The sequence below is a fragment of the Sciurus carolinensis genome, chromosome 8, assembly GCF_902686445.1.
Source record: "Sciurus carolinensis chromosome 8, mSciCar1.2, whole genome shotgun sequence".
NCBI lineage: Eukaryota > Metazoa > Chordata > Mammalia > Rodentia > Sciuridae > Sciurus > Sciurus carolinensis.
The window spans coordinates 48,925,045-48,947,115 of NC_062220.1; the positions used below are offsets into that span (position 1 = coordinate 48,925,045).

Consider the following 22,071-nt stretch of genomic DNA (forward strand, 5'->3'; position numbering starts at 1 on the left):
AACTAGGAAAAACTTAACAGCTCTTCTCAAGCCCTATCTTTCTTAGGAGAAAATTTCTTCACTTCTAAAGAGTCAGATGTAAGAGCATCCAGAGACTGAGAATCCAGTCATCAACATTAAGTCACATACTGAACCATGTTTAAAATTACTTTAAATTAATGTTTTGAAATATTACATTTTTCTTGAAAAACTGGCAATCCAGAAAACATTTGATTAAGGTTCTCCCTAACCAAGAAAAATAAAAACAAGAAGAAAACACAGGAGAAAGTAAATATGTAAATAAATAAAACAGAAATTTTTAGAAAAAGGAAAGTTATTGGACATTTTCAGTCTACAAATATTCATTGAAATTGCAACTAACATGAAAACTATAACCACAGTCATAAATTAAAGAAAAGAACATTCATCAGCAAACCTTCTGTGATTTAGCCCTTTATCTCCTTTAAAGGAAAACAAAGTACTTAACTTTTAAAGTCATTTTCTTTCCTAAGCAAAAGAAAGGCAGAGATATGGGTTATTTTTTCCTATTAACCCTATTCCCAGGTCACTGAATCAATAGTTAAGAGGCACAAAAATTTCTCTACCCAATACCAAAGTGAATATATTTAAAAGAAAGTGATTTCTTGAAGAGGGAGGCTGCCTCATCCCAAATGTTGCACTTCTTCTATAAGAGTTTTATTTTGTTGAGGCAAAATAAGAAGAAAAGAAAGAAAAAGGAGTGTCCTCATCCCTCAGGTGGGAATCCCTGCAGGGTTGAGCTTCCTTCTGCATCAAAGTGGTCAGTTTCTTCTCTCAGAAGTCTTTGTTTAGGCATATTCTCTCCTGTCTGGCCAAGGATCAGAATCTTTTTCCTTCAAATTCTTCTATTTTATTTTTTTGAGTTAAACTCAAAATAACTCATGGCATAAATAAGGACTGAATAGATCCTCAGTTTATTGAGTGATGTGAAAATTGCCCATTGTCATTTATGTCATTTGAGTATTTCATTTCCATAATATCTAAAATTTCATTTTCTTGTTCCATCTATTCATTTGATGATCTTCATGTAGAGTCAGGATGCAGAATTAAAAGCATTGTTCTTGCTGCATCTAAAGGAAGCTGGCAGGATACTTGTCATTTTCTAGAAATAAATGTCTCTCTGAATTTTTTATCTGGGTAGGAGAAGGACAATACAAGAAGATTAGTTTTTCCTGGGAACCTGAGCACTTTGTACCTCAAAAACTGAAACAATTGAATTACATTTTCTGTAGCTTCTTGTATAAATAAAGTCAAATGAGTTCCAAGTTCTGAAAAACAACATGCATTTCTTCTAACCTCATTTGTGCAGGACAGTTGAACATCAGACAATGCCATACCTTTATCCTAGGTCATCACAGGAAGATCAGGTTGGAAAGAGTGCCTAGAACTGAAGTCCTAGAGTTGATGAATTCCAGGGTGGAAACTAAACATCCCTGCCTGGACCAAGGGAGGCTAGTGGAAGGGAGAGCAGATAAGTGTAGGTGAGGCAACCAAGATGGCCGTGCTTCTGAGAAGAGAACTCAGTAGCAGATAACACTAGATTGGCATTATCTATTTTAGTAGCCTATGAAGGGAGAAATTGGACTGAGAATAAGAGTGTTTGATTGACTTGGGGACACAGTGGGAAGAATAATACCAAGACATGGAAGTGAAATAAGGTATTCTACTCTGCCGTTAATTCTTCTTCACTTTACTTACATGTCAAAACCAATAATGATTCTCCAATTTTATAGTGAAAATTGTTTTATTTAAATTTTGCTATGTGATTACTCTACCATCATAGTTCTCACATAATGTTGCAGAATATATTTTCCAGTGGCACATTATCCAAAATTGATTTAAAACAAAATGATGATGGCTGAGTAGCTCTTACCTAACAAAATCTCTCAGAGCTTAGGTCTATGATAGACCTAAAAAGTGAAGAGAATAAAAAGTGAGGAAAATAAATCTCAGTCAGAGAAGAGAGTCTAGAATCTGTGTATTTACTTAAGTTCAGACTTTGGCTGGCCCCACAGCCTTGTGTGTGCAAAGGAATCCAGATCATAGCTAAGTCTAAACTACCTGAACTGAGATTTACATTACCAACTGCACAAGAAATAAGCACTTTGGATTTATCCAAATTAAGTTCCTACTAAAACAAACAACAGGAAAAAAACTTCAAGGAACATAACAGAATCCAGAGTCTATAACATAACATTTACAGGATCCAGAGTACAATTCAAAATTACCAGACATAAAAAAAAATTCTTAGAAAATGGTACCCATCACAAGAGAAAATACAATTGAGATAGACCCTGTGTTGGCCCAGATGTTAAAAATTAGCAGACAGAAATTTGAAAGTAGCTTACCTTAACTATACTGAAGGTTGTAAATGAATGAAAAGATAGGACATCTTGGCCAAAAAGTAGAAATCACTAAAAAAGAACTACCTGGAAATTCTAGAACCAAAAATTAGAGCAACTGAAAATGAAAATTAAATTAAACTAAAAATGATGGAATTTGAAGAATGGAGAATAAAGAGGGGGTGAATAGAGGCTCAGGGACTTGTGGGGCAGTGTTTAAAAATCCAAAATACAAACACTTGAGACTCCATGAGGAGAAAGTAAAGAATAACCTAGAGAGGGCTTGACAAGCACTTGGATCCCAATATAGAAAACAAAGCTCCCATAGGAAAACAAAAACAAGAACATCAACTGGGCTCACCGTGGGCTCCCATAAGACCTCTCCTTGTTATTATCAAGGAGGCATCAGCAACACCAACGGATTAATGAACTTCAGGAGCAGCATTAAAAATTCCAGGATTATTTTAACTCATTGACCACAGGGGAGAAAAGAGTCATAAAAGTCACTTGACAAATATTTGGATGTTTTCTATAATTATGAGTCTCAGATGGACTGCAGGAAAATGAACCTGTCTAGCCTAGAAAAGTCTCCATAATGAACTTGGCTTCCATTGGCCTATGTTGCTATAATATCTGTATATAATATCTGTTGTATAATATCTATATTTACTGTAATATCTGTAGACACTGTAATATTTGTGGATACATAGAGGTGGCACATGTTGGCAGATGCTTGGGGAAACTGCCTTGTAAACTAGATGTGCACACTTTGGCTCATATTTGCATTTACCCTCTGTTCACATCAGATCTTTACCTGTGTCTTCCACTGAGTGTCTTCATTTCTTCCTAACAGGTGAGCTGCAAGATTTTGCACTTCTTCCACCAGTACATGATGGCCTGCAACTATTTCTGGATGCTCTGCGAAGGGATCTATCTCCATACCCTCATTGTGGTGGCTGTGTTCACCGAGGAACAACGTCTGCGCTGGTATTACCTCTTGGGCTGGGGTATGTATTTCCTCCAGCTGAATTTTAAGCCAATTTGAGTTGTGTTTATATGTATACAGTTTTCTAGCCTTTGTCTCAGAGACTTATAAATAGAAGGAAAGTGTTCCCATGTGCTTTTACAATGAACACATAGAATTTTTTAATCTCTCTGAAAAGAAGATTCCTCCAGAGAGAGGATTATTCTTACCCTCACCATCTTGGGTGGGAGGAATAGGTTGCTACAGATCTTGGGGCCTACTGGAAGAAAAAAGAAAAAAATAAAAAACTGCATGAAAGAAAGAATAATGGCTGAAAGAAGTTGAAGAAACCAAGGAGTTAGAGATGTGTAGTCCATACCCCTCTAGATTAAGAAGGAGACACACTCTCCCTTCTATGACATGAGCAGATAGGATTCAGTTTCCATATGCCTCTTTTGCTAATTCTAAAATATGTATTTCAGAATAAATGCAGAAAATGAGTTTTTGTTTCTGAACTCAAATGGGGAATGGTATGTTAGGGCTGCTGTGAACAGCACAATCATATTTTGAGTGAACAGTCCAACTTAAAATTATTTCAGGCCAAACATTTAATCAGTGGTCATATTGAATTATATGCTTCATGAGTTTAGAAGCTGAGGTTATTCATAGGTAAAAAATATTTTGAGACCTTCTCTTTTTGCATATAATTCACAGAAAATAAAACTGTGTGGGTTTAATCCTCTCCAGAGATGCATTTCTTAATCTGATGATAATAACAAAATCTTTTTCTACAGATGTTTCAATCAAATCAAACTGTTTTCTATTGCACATAGGTATAACTCAGTAAAAACAAAATCTTTTTCAAGGAAAATCACAACTTTAGATTTCATTTATAAAATGAAATTTATTTTTTAAAGATGTGATTTGGCCGACCGTGTCACCAGTAGCTATCTCCATAGTTCTATTTATATTCACAGGTGTTTCTTACTAGTACTTGGAGTTTAGTGAAGGAAGTGACACAGCTGCCTCCGCCATGGTCCTGGGGAGGGTCTACATTGGCTTCTTGGGAGGATTTTTATTAAAAGGAAATAGGGTCAATGTACATTATATAAACAGACAGAAAAATGAAAAGCCTAGAAGAAATAATGTGACTATCAAGTAAGGCTTTACAAACAATCAGACTACTGTTGCCAGACACTGTCCCAAGTCACATCCCTCCAGCGTGACCCAGCTCCTGTCCATGTGAGAGCCTAGACTCAGTTAACAGTCATCGACGAAATCATCATCATTAAGGTTCTTACGAACAATGGTAATAATAATCATAGAGCACATTAAAATGCCCCCACTGTACACGGCAATTTGTGAAAAGCTTTTAATTATCTGGAAGCTCCTAACCAAACTCTCTGAAAGTGCATGTTGTTCTAACCAGGAGATTTTTACCTGCCTTGACCAAAGACAATTTGTGCACAAACATCAGGTAAGTACCTTGACAAACACACTAAATTTGCTGCTGTTTTTTGCAAGTATACGACCATTTTCCATATAACTAGAGTTACTGCGTATGGCCAGGAAACCAAGTGTGATTTGTACTTTTTACATTTTTAGGGTTCCCACTGGTGCCAACCACCATCCATGCGATTACCAGGGCCCTGTACTTCAATGACAAGTAAGTATTCAGGTGGTTTTCAGTTAATAAATACATAAAGAAAACGCATTTGGGTTCATGTGTTCCCTCCCTTTTCTTTAGCTGCTGGCTGAGCGTGGAAACCCATCTGCTTTACATCATCCATGGTCCTGTGATGGCGGCATTGGTGGTAAGAATTGGTTTTGAATCCATCATTAACAGTGCTATCTCTTTGTTGGGATTTTTGTGAACATACTTCTATGTAGCCTAGATATTATAACTTGAAAATAATATACTTAATTACATTTTAGAATGAGGAAAACAATTTCGTTCTTCCAAAAAAAGTTTTATTTATGGGGGAGGAGTTACCCTAAGCTCATGTTCATGCACACCATAACAGCAGTGTAGCTGTATTTTCTAAGAATTCTACACCTAGACAGTCAGTTGGATATACAGACTGAAAAAATATTGAACATATGTTTAGTAATTATATATGTGAATATGAAGACATCGCAACCAAACACAAAATATAAATTCTAGGTAAATTGCAGTTTTACATGTGAAAAGCCAAACAATGGCTTCTAGAAGACACCTTAGGTGAATATCTTAATAAGCTTGAAGTAAGAAAAGAATTCCAAAGCAAGATACACAAAGTACTAAGGAAGAGATTGATGAGTTGACGACGTTTAACTAGGCTGATATTTAGAGAGTGAAAAGACAAATCTTCGAATTCAAGAAGAGAGTTGGAATATTCCAAATAAAAATCAGTAAATTTATAAAAAAGTGCTCAACTCACAAATCCTCAGAGAAATGCAGATTAAAATGAGGATGAAATAAAACTATACCCCCATCATAACTGCTGTTAGAAAGCTGAGCATACCAAGAAGAGCCAGGGTGACAAACAGTGGAACTCTAGTATACTCCTGCAGGGAATGTAAAATAAAACCATCACTTTGGAACCCCAGTTTGGCAGTTTCTTGTAGAGTTAAACACATGCTTACCATTTGAATAGGTAATTCTACTACTGAGTGTCTAGTCAAAAGATATGAAAACATCTGTCCACACGAAGACTCAAATTCGAATGTTCATAGCATCTTTATTCATGATAATCAGAAAGCAGGAACAACTCCAATTTCCATCAACAGGAAAGTGAACAAACAAATCATGCACACTCTTCACAGAATAGAGTAGTTATATGAAGCATGGAATGATAATATACACAACATAGACAAATCTTAAAGGTAGTATGTTAAACCAAAGGGCCCAGACACAAAAAAGGACACACCATCTGATATTCCATTCCACAGTAACAGAAATCAGTGTTTGCTTGAGGTGGAGCTGGGAGAGAACTTTCTGGGGTGATGGGAATGCTCTCTGTCTCTGGAGTGGCTGTCACACAGGTGCACACAATTGTCTAAACTTCTCAAATATTTGCTTAAAACCTGCACTTTATTTAATTCCAGTTATAATTCAGTGCAGTTATTTTCTTTAAAATGCTGCTTATAAAAGAGCATCTCTGGTACATACAGACTTTATAGATACATTTTTCAGTCCTCACTTCACTTTCCGTTAAGTAGAAATGACCAACGGAGACATCTTGATAAAGAAAAGACAAAATGTCGAGGTCTCGCCATGATGTGGTACCATGATGTGCTGTGACATGAGGATAGCAACACATCCAGTGTTGTCAGCAAACCCCCTGTGTACAGGTTATAAAATCTAAATAAGGAATGAGCAGCCTCATTGGAGTTGAACTTCCTGTATTTACATATACAGGGGAAATATTTTCTTATTTAAGGAAAAAATAGAAGAGAAAATGAATACAGATCTGAAAAGAGTCTGGTTACCATATTTGGAGTTTCAGGAATGCTGGGCTAATTGTGCAGTCTCTTCTGCGCTGTGTGAGTGACATCTGCTCTTCACGCTGGGTACTTGAGAACTGAGGACAATAGACATCTTTAAGTGGTACCTGTCGACATGATTTGCTCATGATATCGTATCTCTGCAGGTCAACTTCTTCTTTTTGCTCAACATCGTCCGGGTGCTTGTGACCAAGATGCGGGAGAACCATGAGGCGGAATCCCACATGTACCTGAAGGCTGTGAAGGCTACTATGATCCTTGTGCCCCTGCTTGGAATCCAGTTTGTCGTCTTTCCCTGGAGGCCCTCCAACAAGATGCTTGGGAAGATCTACGATTACCTCATGCACTCTCTGATTCACTTCCAGGTAAGGCAGCCAGCAGCGTATTTATTCAGTGACCTGTTCAGCTGACTGATCTATTGAACTCTAAAGCCCATAATTTCAATGCAACCGGCCAGCCAAAATTCTGAAGGAAATCAGGTTGTTGTTTTTTAAGGCACTTGTTTCCACTGTCTATGCCTGCTTTCCTGTCACCTTCAGAACCCAAAAGTGGTTCCACCCAGGCAGCTGGTCACTCACACATAATTGTCAGACCTTCCTTTAATAAATAAATGTTGACTCTGCTCTGGGGCAATGAGGAGCAATGAATTTGCACAGAACTGCCCATGCCTCCTGCCCTTTGACCTTCCATGTGTGAAGCAATGTCAGGAATCCATCCTTGAGAGTTCACTGGCTGTACAGGAAAGTTGTGTTCAGGGGTCTCCTCTTGTAGGAGCTAATGGAACTGGCTCAGGGGCTGTCCTGAGCTGTCTAGAGTCTGCAACAATGAAAGAATGGCTGCTGCCCAGATCCACAATTCCATTGAAGGTATACTGCTAGGTATTTTTAGGTATTTTGAGAACAAGGTAGGGTATGGGGGATCCTCAGGAAAAAGAGATTCTATTTAAATTAATTTTATTTTCTACTGCCAAGGTTTAATGTGAAAAAGAGTCCAAAATTTATTGTGATAAAAGAAAGCTTGGGCTGTAATTAAATCTTGGACACAAGGAATCTTCTGAGCAGTTTCTAGGACCCTAGAGATTACCTCATCCATGTCCTGATTGGAGAGATGAACTTGGGTGTGGGTACCATGACAATTGTAGGACATAGGTAGACAGCCATGCACTGTGACACTGATGTTTATAAAAGCCTTCTCTACTGAACCCGATGACCTCAGTCTCAAAAGGTCTTTTCAGATCCACTTTAATCCACATATTATGCTAAAAAATCTCCAAGTTAAACAGAGAAGTATATTAACCAGATTTACTAGAGCTGTCCTAGTTGCCATGTGATAGAATCCCAACAAGAATAAATGCATTTCTAATAAAATATTCTTGTTATATAGCACTGAATGAGTGGTAGATAATTATTTTCCTTACCTTTATACTTAATCAAGCTTTGACATGCTATTGCAATAGGAAAATTATCCCCCAAGACAATCTGTTATATTGATATAAGTATATTTATATTGATCGACAACATAGTGCACACAAAAATAACTTCAACTCTATTTTCCCTTCTCTTTTTTAGGGATTCTTTGTGGCGACTATCTACTGCTTCTGCAACAATGAGGTAAGTCTGCTTTCATTTCATATAATACTATTGCCTGTTTAAGAAAGTCAGTATTTTATGGTGTCCAAAGGGCCTCCATACACATTTCATTTGATCTATGGTTGACCTCAGCAGCTTTCATAATTAGCAGGACTGTGTTTTTTCCATATCTTTAAGCTGAATCTTACTTATGGATGTGTGATACAGTTGCAGGTAGGCTCCAAACATGCAGCTAAGTTCTCGTCTCCTAGGGTTGCCTCCTGAGCTGGTCAGCACCCCCAGCAGTAATAGTGAGAACCATTCTGGGTTCCCACAGAGAATAAAAGGAAAGTCCCTATTCCTTCTTGGAAGCCCCAGGCCCTTGCTATACAAAACCAGCCTCCAGTCAGATTATACAGTCTGCTACCCTGTTTTTCCAATTGCTTGGTGCAACTATTGGACCACTACTCAGCATTTTAAAATCACCTTGAAGTTAAAACACAAAAAGGATCTCCAAAAAAAATGGTCTATATATTGAACGTTTTTATCAGGGGAACCTAACAGATAAAAACCCCATGTGGCCAGGGTTTTTTAACCAGAGTACTCTTTCTTCCAACAATATCTTACCTGGGACTCTCATTTATAATATATAAAAAAGGAGCTGCTATAAACCCAGAAGTTCTTCCAAAGAACTCACAGGTTTTCAGGGAACATGCTTTTAAAACTTCCTTATTTTTCAGGTGAGATGTCTAAGCTCCAGAAAGATCATGTGATTTGCCCAATACATAAACATAGTTGTGGTGATAGCCAGGACTGGAGCCCAGATTTTCTGTTTCCCAATTAAATTGACTAAATTTCAATAAATTATCTGTATCTACGATTCCTCTCTAGAGTTTTGCAAAAGTGGAATATGCTTTCTATAGAACAACGAAACTTTTTTTTTTTTTTTTTTTTTGGTGGGGGTGTACCAGGGATTGAACTCAGGGGCACTCAACTACTGAAGCACATCCCAGCCCTATTTTGTATTGTATTTAGAGACAGGGTCTCACTGAGTTGCTTAGCATCTCACCATTGCTGAGGCTGGCTTTGAACTCATGATCCTCCTGCCTCTGCCTCCCTGTCCACTAGGATTACAGGTGTGCACCACCATACCTGGCTCCCACAAAGCTTTCAGTGCAAAAGTATTTTAGATCATTTAAATTAATTCCTATCAAGAACAATTTTATGCAAGACAAATCACACTTTAAAATATCAGCATTATTTTCCTGTTAGTAATTAGAAACATTTTCTAACCATTATTAGTTGATACTTATTTTTCTCTATTTCCTTCATTAAATGACATTTAATGAGCACCTAAAATATTTTCCTGCTCTGTGATGTTACCTATCTCCAACCTCAACATGACCAGGTTTTTGTTATTATCTTTTTATTGGTAGATTTTATTACTTCCTCCCATCATCCTTTCATCCAAGAGCTCATCACATCATTCAACAGAAATATATTGTGCGTTTACTACTGCTAGGAGCATGACAAGGGGCTAGATAGAATCGAGACATCCATTTGTTACCAACTTCTTTCTTTTTTCTTTTTAGGAATAGCAAAAACTAATAAATGAGTAGAACTTGAATTGTCCCATGTACAGCACTAAGCTAGTGAATACTCTGTGAATGAATACCTATGTCTTTTAAGTTATTTCAGTTGACATGCAAAATAAAATTTTTTCATCTAAAACAATATCAAAATAGGGCTAATATAAAAACCAGATCCAGGAGAGGAATGTCTTGTAAAGCACAAGAGGATTGCATGCATTTGTAAAAATACTGCAATATTTATTGTGTCTTAACTATGATGCTGTCTTTGGGGGTGTCAGGCATAGGAAGTAAACCCAGGGGCACTCCACACAATTGAAATGTCTCGCATTCATTTGAGTATGTTATCTGTTTTCTGAAGTAAAGAAACCATATCCATTTTCATTAAGATCCCGTTACTGGAGGAAAGTGCAAGTGTGACATTTCTAATAATACAGAAATCATGTACTGTGCCAAATGTAATATCACAACCCCATGGATTTCAGGCATCTGGGTCTCAGTTGGGCATTCTGTGTACATATCACCTTACAACACTGAATACAGGCAGGGCACTCACATATGCCAGAAGTTATTTCCAGCTGCCTCTGAGAGAGAGAGCTCTGATGGAACTCTGCCTGGCTGAATATTGAGTTTTAACAGAGATAGAGGGGGGCTAATAAGTCATTTGTACTACAGGGAGATGTAAATTTTAATTTTGATTTATTGTCAGTATGTGTTCAGTGATTGCTCTTATGGAAATGGATCATGTGGTGGGTTCATAGGCAGATGAGAAACAAGGAAGAAATTTGGAGAAGTAAAGTAATAGAAATCAGGACATGTCCACAAGAGCATACTATGTATCAAGCATTTCCTACAATTCTTCCAAGTGAGAACATTAATTATCCAAACATATTAATAAATTATCAGGTATTAAGGGACCTCAAAAAAGATGACTGCAACTAGGAAGATGGACAATTTGTTTCCAAGGAGTACTTAGAATGGACACACTAGATTTTTCTTCCTTTTTCATATTTTTAGCTATTGCCCATGAGTTGTGGATAAAAGTTTGTAGATCAAGAAGCATGATCAGAAGAACCTCACTTTAACAATCACAACTTGAAATATGTGATAACTAAAACATTTGCTATAAGTTTCTTGCATTCAAGAATATATATATATAATTTCCTTGTATTCAAGAGCCCATTCCCATAGTGGTTTACAAGTCTCATTGTAGAAAACAATGCAGTTTTAGTTCAAAAGCTTTTGTCCAAAAGTGCAACTGGTTACCAAATATTAATGCCAGTACCTGCTGTTGAAACTTCTGGTGACTCCCCTCACTTCTGAGGACCCTAGGGTTCTTCTCTGTCTATAGTCTCCTTGACCAAGCCACAGGCCTACTCTGATTCAGCCGTGTTCCTCCAAGCCATGTGAGGAGGGTGGGACTTCAGCTCCTTTCTTCATACTACCTAGAGCCTGTGGTTCTGTCCACAGCCATTGCCACTCCACTGCTTGGACACCATGTTGGATGTGGTGTCAGGGCAAATGTGGGATTTCTTTACAGGGTTATCAGTTTTCAAGATTATGCTCTTAGAATCAATAAGAAAGGCGTGCTATAATAAGGGTACATCTAAGAAAGCAAATTATCCCTTGCTTTCTTCTCCCCATTTTCCCAGGACTTCCACCATGAAGGGGAAATGCAAGGTCATTTGTGTTTCTGTGTCTCTCCCACTCTTCTCTTCCTCTTGGGGCTGCAAGGGGTCTGCACACACCACTTGCCCTTCCTGTCTGTAAAGGACTGTCCCTAAACCATATCCTACTTGTTCTCTACACTGTGGCTTTTAATAAAACTCTGTTTTCAGACCAGTAAGCTGATTTTCAAGACTATTATCGTTTAATGAAAACAAGGCTCCCTCTTGTCTTGCAGGTCCAAACCACCGTGAAGCGCCAATGGGCGCAGTTTAAAATCCAATGGAACCAACGCTGGGGAAGGCGCCCCGCCCGCCGCTCTGCTGCTCGCGCCGCGGCGGCAGCTGCTGAGGCGGGCGACATCCCGGTGTACATCTGCCACCAGGAGCCGAGGAACGATCCCGCCAACAACCAAGGCGAGGAGGGTGCTGAGATCATCGCCTTGAACGTCATCGAGCAAGAGTCATCCGCTTGAATGTGAAGCAAACACAGCATCGTGATCACTGAGCCTTCATTTCCTGGGGGAAAGATAGATCATGCATTTAACGATCCCCATCCTCCCAGGAGCTGAGCATATCATTTGTGAAGAATTATTAAGTGAATTTGTCCATAGTGATTCTGAAGAAAGTAATTCTTGGTACTATTGCTTTGGGAGACAGTCTAGGAATGGAGTCTCCCACTGCAACTTGTGAACTCCATCATTCATCCAGGACTGAGATGCAAATGTCATAGTAATGCAAGCAAAGTATCCAAGAAAAACGCAACTAAATTGACCTAGTTCAGATACAGGGTGCTCCTTGTTAATCTTGAGCCATTTCTACCTTTGAAAAATTAAAATCACTATCAATATATTTCTTTTTAACTCTAGATTTTGAATTAGAATATTTCTGTATTTGGCTATGGATCGGATTTTTAATTTTTTTATTTCAGTCAATTCTGATGTTACATATTTTACCATCCATACAATGTAAACTGCACAAATTACATGACCTCTGCAAGACAGAGTGGCTTTCACATATAAAGATGACTAAGGATGTGGAAGAAAAGACCTGCATCTGGCAGGAAAACATAATGCTTTGAATGAGAAAGAAATCTTGAGTCAATTTACTGGAACTATTACGTGCTCAGCTTGGTTTTGGATAATTCTGTCCATTGGGCAGACCCTAACTGCTGTAAGGAATTGGTCTTAATGCTGAACATGCTTTGGAGGCTGACATTTATAAATTGGGAGGTCACAACGAATCCATCACTAAATTTTTCACAAACTGCCAAAAATATAATTCTTAGTGGAAGAGAATACTCTTTAAAGAGTTTTCCACTTTCCTAAACTCCAGGATTTATAAAACAAATCATTCTGAGGTTTATAAAGCAGATTACCTCTTGCCCTTGGGTGCTATCTAGCAGTAAAAGATAGATGTGTTTAAGACTGGTAATTAAAAGACTCCATATAAGTCCATTAGCTGCCTTCCATCCAGCTTCAAAGCTTAACAAGATCGTAGTCTTTTCCAGGAACTTTCAGTAGAGCTAATTATAAATCAGTGTATAGTTGACCTCTTGTGTGCTGCTATTAACAAAACAAGAAGAAAAAACATAAATGCTACAAGTTTAAGCACGTATTAATTCTTGTTAGAATAAAAGTAGAATTTCTCATTAAAACCAGTAGTGTATTTCCACATCTCTCTTCACTTCCTAGTGTAAGATCTTCAAAAATCTCTAAATAAGCCAGTAACATTACTGGCACCAGCAGTTAACTGGTGAGTTTGCAACAGTAATCAGAGTCATCATTGTTTAATTTGTATGCTAACTGAGATACACTGAAATCCTCCAAATCTCAAATCTCATCTGTGTCATCTTATGCCACTGCCTTTCAGAAGTGATTTAGTTGTGAAAAGACAAGAAATTGATTTGTTCTGGTCACATATTTAGTGCACCCAGAAAAAGTTATATTTGTCCAACGAAAATGTATTTTGGATACTGAAGTAAATTAAGTCTCCTTTACTAAATGTAAGGGAGGAATTGAGAAGAAGGTATTTTTCCAATCACAGTGTTACGTAGTAATGTTCTTATTTTTGTTTACAAACATGGAAAACAGAGTATTTCAGGCAGCTCTCGTACAAATGTGATAATATATTGCTGAAATATTTTAGATGTTATTGTGTTAATGTAGTAATATAGTAGGGGCTGCAGAAATCAAAACAGCTTATTAGTATTGCACATAGTATCAAAATTGTGTGAAACGCTTATGCTATGTATATGTATAAATTAATACAGAGATATTAAAAGCAAAAGATGTATATCTGCATATTTTTCTAAAAAAATACATTATTCATTTTTCCATTCATTCATCTTGTCTCCTGTTCATTTCATGCTCACTTCTTCATTTCAAGCATGGCCTGCTGACATCTCATCTGGTTTGTACTACAGGAAAGGGAAGAATAATCCAAAAGTATTGGTTAGAAATCGTGTGCAAAAATGTCAGGATCCTTATCTTTATTAGTGTAACTACCTTCAGTCTTCAATTTGACTCCGTGGTGTAGTTCTTATTCCCTTGATAATGCAAAAACCACATACGACTAGCAGTCTATGTTGTGTAAGTTCAGGAAGCACAGCAAAGAGATCCAGGACAAGAAGTATTATATCCTTTCATTGTTCTTGTTGTTTTCACCATTTTGTGACCAGACTTGATCTGTCCAACATCATATAAGATCATTAGAATTGCTACTACAATCACTCATTTTTAATATAGTATGGGAGAATGATAAGACTGGATAAAAAATAATTAAATATCATCGGAATGAATACAGGCCATTATTAGAAATATTTTTAGATCTGGAGAGCAAGAAATGGGGAAAATGAGGATTAAATGGGACTGTGATGAACTAATGATGGGAACAGGAGCAATACTTCACATTATATGATAACATCCAAAATTGTTGCCTTATGAGATCTGGGGAACATTTTTAGGAAGGATACATTTTTCCCTGTATGTTCCAGTGATACAAATAGATATTATCCTTGTGATCTTAAAGAACAAAAGTAATTTCCCATCCTACCATTAAATCTCATTCTTCAAAAGAGGGAGATACGCTCAGGTGGTTGGCTGCCCACCTGCTTTGATTCCCTCCTACAAAGTGATCCAAAATAAGTCTTTGGGTACAAATGGATATCATGGTTCCTGAAGGGAAGGAAAGATGTTGAAGTCCTGAGAAACATGCTTATCATTGTGGAGTTACAACCCTTCTCATTCCTTCCTTCATTCATTACTCATCAATTCAACACAAGCTTTATACACTTCCATCCTGCATACAACTGACGTTCATTGGGTTATAATGGCAAAGCTTCTTTGCAGTGGCGGATGCTTCTTTTCTGTGCCAGTGGTGAAAATGGGAATCTATAAAGTGAAAAGCACAACCACTGATACTTTTGGGGTGGAGAAACAAAATGGCACACATGGTTGGCAGTAGTGGCTGAGTATAAGCTCCCCTCCTCGTTAGCCCTGAGCAGAAGAACTCCAGTTACAACACTCATGGAGGGTTATCATGTTCTTGATAGCAAAGTCAAAAACAGTGGTTTTTCTATTGAATACATTACAGTCCAACACTTCAGAGTTTAAAATGAGATTATTCATGAAAAATGAACATCAGAAACAATATTTAGAAAAGCAATGAGATAAACTCAGAAGGAACTTCCATTTGTTATTTTGAAAAAGAAAACCAGGCGACTTGCTCCTCCTAGCTCAAGATCACGGAAAACTGGTGTGGAAAACAGTAACTGAAAATATAAACAAAAAGAATGATCATGTGCACGTGAGGGCAGAGTAAGCTAGAGAAGCTATATTTGAATGTTTAAAACTAACTGTATTTCCAGTGATTTTTATTTTTCTGGATTTTAAGATTTTTTTTAATATCTATAAGTAACATGAAGCATTGGAAAAAACACAACCACTGACATCTGATTTTCTAATATTGTATCTTTCTCCATTCAGATTAGCAAACATCTCCGAAAGATTTCCCTTATCATAAGCATTGACCAGTCAGCCTCTTATATCACTGATCAAGGTCCACTTTCTACTTACAGAAATTCTATACTTTATAACTTTCCCAGAAATCCTTCCACTGGGACTCAATCTGTGCTGTCTTCCCCGAATGATCAGAATTGCCACCTCATGTCACTGCAGTCTCTTTTGCTTCAGAGACTGATTGTCTTATTTTAATTCAGGAAAACTGTCTCCACATAAAATCAGAGTACTGGTTAGTGAATGGATAGGATGGGGAACACCTTGACTCTTCACTCACCCACCCAACTCTGTGCTAGGTGGTGAAAAAAAAAGTGGCAAGTTGAGAAAGAATAAACCCCAAGGAACTGCAGGGCTAACTGAGAAGGTCAACTAGGAAGAGCACTGATTCTCGCTCCAGATATCCACTTCAGAAACTGCAGAATCAGGACACAGCATTTCAATAATTAGCAATTAATGAAAAAAAAGAAACAAACAAAAGGCGGGGAAAGACACAGAGAAAACTAAGCTTCATGAGCCCATGTGCATGTTGAGGGACCAGAAAAGGGTACAGAGAACAGACAGAGGCCACGAGCAGTAAAGAACAGAATCAAGGAGAGAGTTTTACTGTGTCTTACTCCTCTCTGTCTCCATTGCTTAGGGACACTGGCTGTAACAAGTGGGCTGATTACTGGTCCCTGTGCTACTGGGGTACTTTTAGGGCAACCCAACAGTCCTGAAGGACTGAGGAGTTCATAAGAACAATGAGGTATGCACTAAGCAGCCACCTTGAGCACTGGATCCTCTTCTTTCCTTGGCTATGCTCCCATAGGACTGATGAGTTATGACCTGGGGAAGTGTCCTCATTCTAATGATTTTACTCTGAAAGGATTAAAAGTGTTCAAGATTGTTTTCCTAAGAATAGCAAGAAGAAAAAAAAAAAAAAAAAAAAAAGCAAAGATCAAGGCTTCTTGCATGGTTTTACCCTGGATCTCACTCCCTTTGTCCTCTAAATTCAGCAGAATCACACAAAGTCAAGGCCTGGCCTTGGGTCATTTCCCAACAGACATTAGAGACCAATTACTCCAGGAAATGGAGGTCACAGGACAGGATAACTAGACATATGAGGGACACAACTTTTCAAAAGAAGACTAGGAGATACAACAAATCACACCATCTTACAGAGTGATTGGGAAACACCGATGAAGAATCCAAATAAAGATTGAAAGGCAAGTTGGAGGACTTAAGTGGAGATGCTAAAAACAGAAAGAAATGAGAACTCATAAAAGAACCCAGTGGGTTCTTGAAATGCAATAGCCAAAACACACTATATCCAATAGTTGAAATAAATAACATTTAGTTAATTATGTAGACCCTGACTCAAAATGAGTTACTGAGGTTAAAAAAAAAATACTATTAATTTCTTCCAGAGGAAAGGTTTAAAAACCTAGAAAGCAGAAAATAAAAACTAAAAGATGCAGGTGTGGTAGTACATGCTGTAATTCCAGTGACTTGGGAAGCTGAGACAGGAAGATTGTCAAGCTCAAGGCCAACCTTGAGCTAGACCTGACTGAAAATAAAAAAGGGTTGGGAATGTAGCTGAGTGGGAAAGCACCCCTGGTTCAATCCCCAGTACCAAAAAAACAAACAAACAAAACCCTGAAAGATAGCAAAGATAAAAGATTAAAGTACCAGTATCAGAACAATAGGAGTCCCAGGAGGGCACACACAAAAATAAAAATGGAGAAGGGGACATATTTTTAGAAATATGTTTAAAACTCTCCACAATTAAACATGAAGAGACCTCAAATAGGAATAGTTCAAAGATTTCCAAGTTTAATGTGCAAAACTAAAATTCCTATTAACATGGAAAATATTGGCACAAGAAGAGATCAAAATTACATGAAAACAGGTTAAACATTTTCTCTTTTAGAGGAAAGGTAAGCATTTGTACAATTAAGGGAGTCACATTGGTGAATAAACGAGTATGAGTCTTCATATATGTGAAATTAGTCTTAACATAACATCAATTAGAATAAGGTAGTCATGGTCACCAATTAAAAACAGACTCTTGGGGAAAAATTTTAAAGCCCCCAAAGCAACAAGGGACAAACATAAGACAAAAAGAAAACTAAAGATTAAACAGGAATGGGGAAAGTTATGCTAGAGAAATATAACCCAAAGTAAATTGGGGGTCTTGCCTTAATGTATGACTAAACATAATATTAGATCAAAAAACAGAAGTCATAAAGGACAATGTCTTAGCTCATTAAGGCTGCTATAATAAAATGCCTTAGACTGGGTAGCTTTTAAACAGAAATTTATTGTTCACAGTTCTAGAGGTTTAAAGTCCAAGATCAAGATGTCAGCAAATCTGGTATCTGTTGGGCTCCTGCTCCTGATAGGTGGTGCCTTCTGTATGTCTTTCCATGGGGCAAGGAAGCCAGGGAGCTCCCTCTAGCAGCTTTCATAAAGGCATTAATACAGTCAGTGAGGTAGGAGCCCTCATGATTTAATCACTCCCCAAAAGGTCCCACCTCTGAATGCTGTCACATTGGGGACTAAGTTCTAATATAGGTTTTGAGAGGACATACACATTGAGGTGACTTCAAAAGTAGTGACTGAGCAGATGAAACTCATATGCATCTTTAAATACAGCTTCAAAATACATCAAGCCACACTGAGAGAACAACAGGATGAAATAGATGATTTATCAGCTGCAATTGAGGATATTAACTTACCAGTCTCACAATCTGATACATTAAGTGAATAAAATGTTATCAATGCTTTAAATGCCTGAAAAATTCAATTATTGATCTCAAGCAATCAAAAATATATCAAATGCTATATTCAGCATAGAGAAAATGTGCATTCTTCCTGAGGACACATAGAATGTTCATAAAAGTCATATTTAAGAAATGAACACTTCTCCTGAAGGATTGAAATGACACAGATCTCTGACCACAATGCAATATAATTAAAATCCAATAACAAAATTGTAGCTTAAGCAACCTGATATAAGAAATAATAAATATTTCTAAATAATGCTTACTTTTAGAAGGCTATTCAGAATTACAGAATGTTATGTGTCTAAAGTAGTGTCATGTTAGTTTTAACTTCATATTATTTGAAGAAAGTGTTACAACTCTAAATTTATGGGACATACCTAAAACAATTCCTAGAAGGAAACTGAAATTTTAGCTATATTTAAGTAGAACAGTAAGTTGAGCAACAGTGTAAAAGCAAAACTACAAGGACAATGTCACTGTGAGTAATTACCTTGATGCAATGATATCTTATGAGTACATTATCAGGCAAGCTAGCTCAGAGCTCATGGTCCAGAAATGGTCGCAGACAAAATTAAGATACTCAAATCCTGCATTTTTTTTAATCAATTGGAAATACTCAGTGAGAAGCCTGGGGAAGGTGCGATAGGCGAACACACTTAGCATAGGTAATGCACTACCTGGGCTTGTTTGGGTTACTAAATATGGAAGGTTCCTAGAGCCAACACTGGGTACCTACTCCATCAAAGAGATGCAGACACAAGTATTTGTGGCTTCAGTTGGAGCTCGTCAATCATCAAAATTAACAGCACTATATTTTTTTCTGAATTTCTCTAGCAGAGGACATAGGAGCCAGAATAGGTGTTGCCATCAGTTGGAGATTAAAGATCTCATGACTATTGAGAGTCTTTGAATCCTCATGGATATGCAGAGTATCATGAACATCAGGGTTCATATGTCATCTTTAGTCTATCAGAATATGTATCTTTAGTCTATCAGAAATATTTGGCATCTCATGATGCTTCCATATCATACAGTCTATGTCAAGCACAAATATATTCAATTTTTTTTATATCTAATGTATCTTACAGGTTACTAATCTACTTACCATTCACATTTATTGTCTTCTACAGCAGAAAGGAATATTCTAAATAGTTAAACATATTGCAGAAGGTCATGAATTTCCATATAAATCAATGAAATAAAAAAATGAGAGAGAGAGAGAAAGAGAGAGTGAGAGGGAGGGAGGGAGAGAGAGAGACTATTAAAACCAAGACCAAAAAATTCATTAAACTAGCCAAGCACCATGGCCCATTCTTGTAATCCCAGTGGCTCAGGAGGCTGAGACAGGAGGATCATGAGTTCAAAGCCAGCCTCAGTAACTGGCGAGGCACTAAGCAACTCAGTGAGATCCTGTCTCTAAATACAATAAAAAATAGGGCTGGGGATGTGGCTCAGTGGTTGAGTGCCCCCAGTTCAAACTCTGGTACAAAAAAAATACATTGGAAAGAAATAATGTCTCTAATTAGAATGATCAAGGGGAAAAGAAATTCTTATTTTTAAAATATATAATTTTAAAAAGTGGGTAAGTGAGATACCATGGATATGATAAAAACAAGAGGATCACAGTGATGTTTATAAGAACAGTGAATAACCATGCACTAATAAACTTGAAAAACCAGATGAGACAATGAAATTTCTAGAAAAAAAATAAGAAAAAGATGAAATGGACACAAAAAATACAAAACTTGAATCAACTAAGTAGTCAAAACCAATAGCCTTAGATGATTTTATAGATAATCTATCAAAATTATTGAGGAATAATTTCTATCTGAAAATCATTTCCAAATATACAGAATTTTTCAGAATATATAATGAAAGTGGTACCACAAGTCAGGGGAAAACAATGAGTTGTTTAATAGATGGTGTTGGGAAAATTGGCTCACACAATATAACATGTGATCTCTAATTCCACATAAGGGAAGTGTCCAAGGACATTGAAGATCTAATTATAAAAATCAATCTATACATCTACAAAATGAATATGTATAGAAATATATCCAGCAGGAAAAATTCTTATACACATATCATAAACCAAAAAGCATGAAAAGACAAATTATTTACATTAAAATTAAAAATTTTGTTCATTGAGGAATAGTGCTCCTTATCAAACAGATATCTTGAATTGACAAAAGAAAGAAGATAGGTCAGAAAATAAATTAATATCTAGGAAACTTAAAACAACTTCGGCAAATCAGAAAGAAAATATGGGTGAGGGATATGCAATGCAATTTATAAGAGAGATAAGAGAGGTGATCCAAAAGGTTAGCAAGAATGTGAGTGCATAATCATTAGTTAGCAGAGGCATGCTTACCGATACAGCAATGCCCCTATGAGACACAGGAACAGACTGCTTCTATGGAGAACCACCAAAGTCTATACTTCCTCTTATGCGAGAGGGGAATCTGCAAAGTAGCCACTATGTTTATCTGATTCAAAAGTTGTCACTTGAGAAAGCAGGTATCCTTTAATGGAGAAGCAAACCTCTTCCAGTTCATTGGAAGATTGGAAGGAATAGAAGGAAATAATTGTGAAAGATTGGAATGGAAACAAAACCAAAGTTTTGAACTTAGTGAATAGAAGAAGACACATAGAAAATATAACCCTTTATCTGATTTTTGAGATAGGAATGTGATCATGAAGAGTGAAACTGAAGCATTTACTCAACAATAACTATAATAACAGAAGAAGAAAATTCACCAATCTACAAGGTAGTTTATATTAAAAAATAATCTGCTTGTCTGTACCTTCAAGATATATGGAGAGGAGGTTTCAAGATGGCAGAATAGAGTAGGTTGCTTTCCTGGTTTCTCTGTGACATGAAACCAAGAAAGGAGACAGGCAGCTTCTCATCAAGGTGGGTGAATGAAAACAAAAGTGGGGGGGGGGGCACTTTGCTGCAATTTAAAACTAGACACTCAAAGCAGATCAGGGACTCAGGAGGTTGGATGTAATTTAAAAAGAAAGAAATTTCCAGCGCCACAGTTGCTACCACAGCTGGAGGCACCAACCAGCTTGTTCCCTCCATAAGCCCATTAGAGGGATAAGGGATTTAAAGGAATCTGAAGTTTTAGGGGGACTGAGGCATATGTGGGTACAAAGAGTTTAGTATCAAAGACACCACCCAACTAAACTGAAATGCACACTGCACAATAGCCTTGTATGGGAAAGAAATTGCAGTATGCAAAGGAGAGAGGAAGGAACCATTTTACAGTCACAGCACTGGGACCAGCAGCTGACAGAGCCAAGTCCTGGCAAACCCAAGTCTGGCCTGAAATACAGGCCTTGAAAACCCATACCATATGACATAAAGTGTGCTAAGTGAGCAGGAGAAAATCAAATGTGGAGAGAGGTTTACACAGGGGAAAATTGGTCATGGAAACCCACCTAGCTCTCCCACTTCCTCTCTAATCCAGCTGCTTGCAGGACCAGCTGGGAGAGGTGAATCTGACTGGGAATTCAAAAGGGGTGGTGGGAGAGACTGAGTTTGGAGATGGAAGCCAAGACCATAGGTGACTTAGTGAACTAAGAACTGGCTCCCCTATCAGATGAGTGGAACCCAGGGGAGATCCTGGGGTGCAGTCTTCCAGTGTGAATCA

General features: G+C 37.4%; 1 protein-coding gene across 1 annotated transcript in view; it reads left to right on the forward strand.

Moving 5' to 3' along the window:
• Calcr (calcitonin receptor) overlaps positions 1-12,133 on the forward strand; it is a 116,132-nt gene extending 103,999 nt beyond the window's left edge. The window contains exons 10-15 of the mRNA XM_047561845.1: positions 3,214-3,367; positions 4,930-4,990; positions 5,072-5,138; positions 6,957-7,175; positions 8,379-8,420; positions 11,871-12,133. Coding sequence (XP_047417801.1) covers positions 3,214-3,367; positions 4,930-4,990; positions 5,072-5,138; positions 6,957-7,175; positions 8,379-8,420; positions 11,871-12,107 — 780 coding nt within the window. The 3' untranslated portion in view covers positions 12,108-12,133. The remainder of the gene's footprint in view (positions 1-3,213; positions 3,368-4,929; positions 4,991-5,071; positions 5,139-6,956; positions 7,176-8,378; positions 8,421-11,870) is intronic.
• Positions 12,134-22,071: the final 9,938 nt, after the last annotated feature.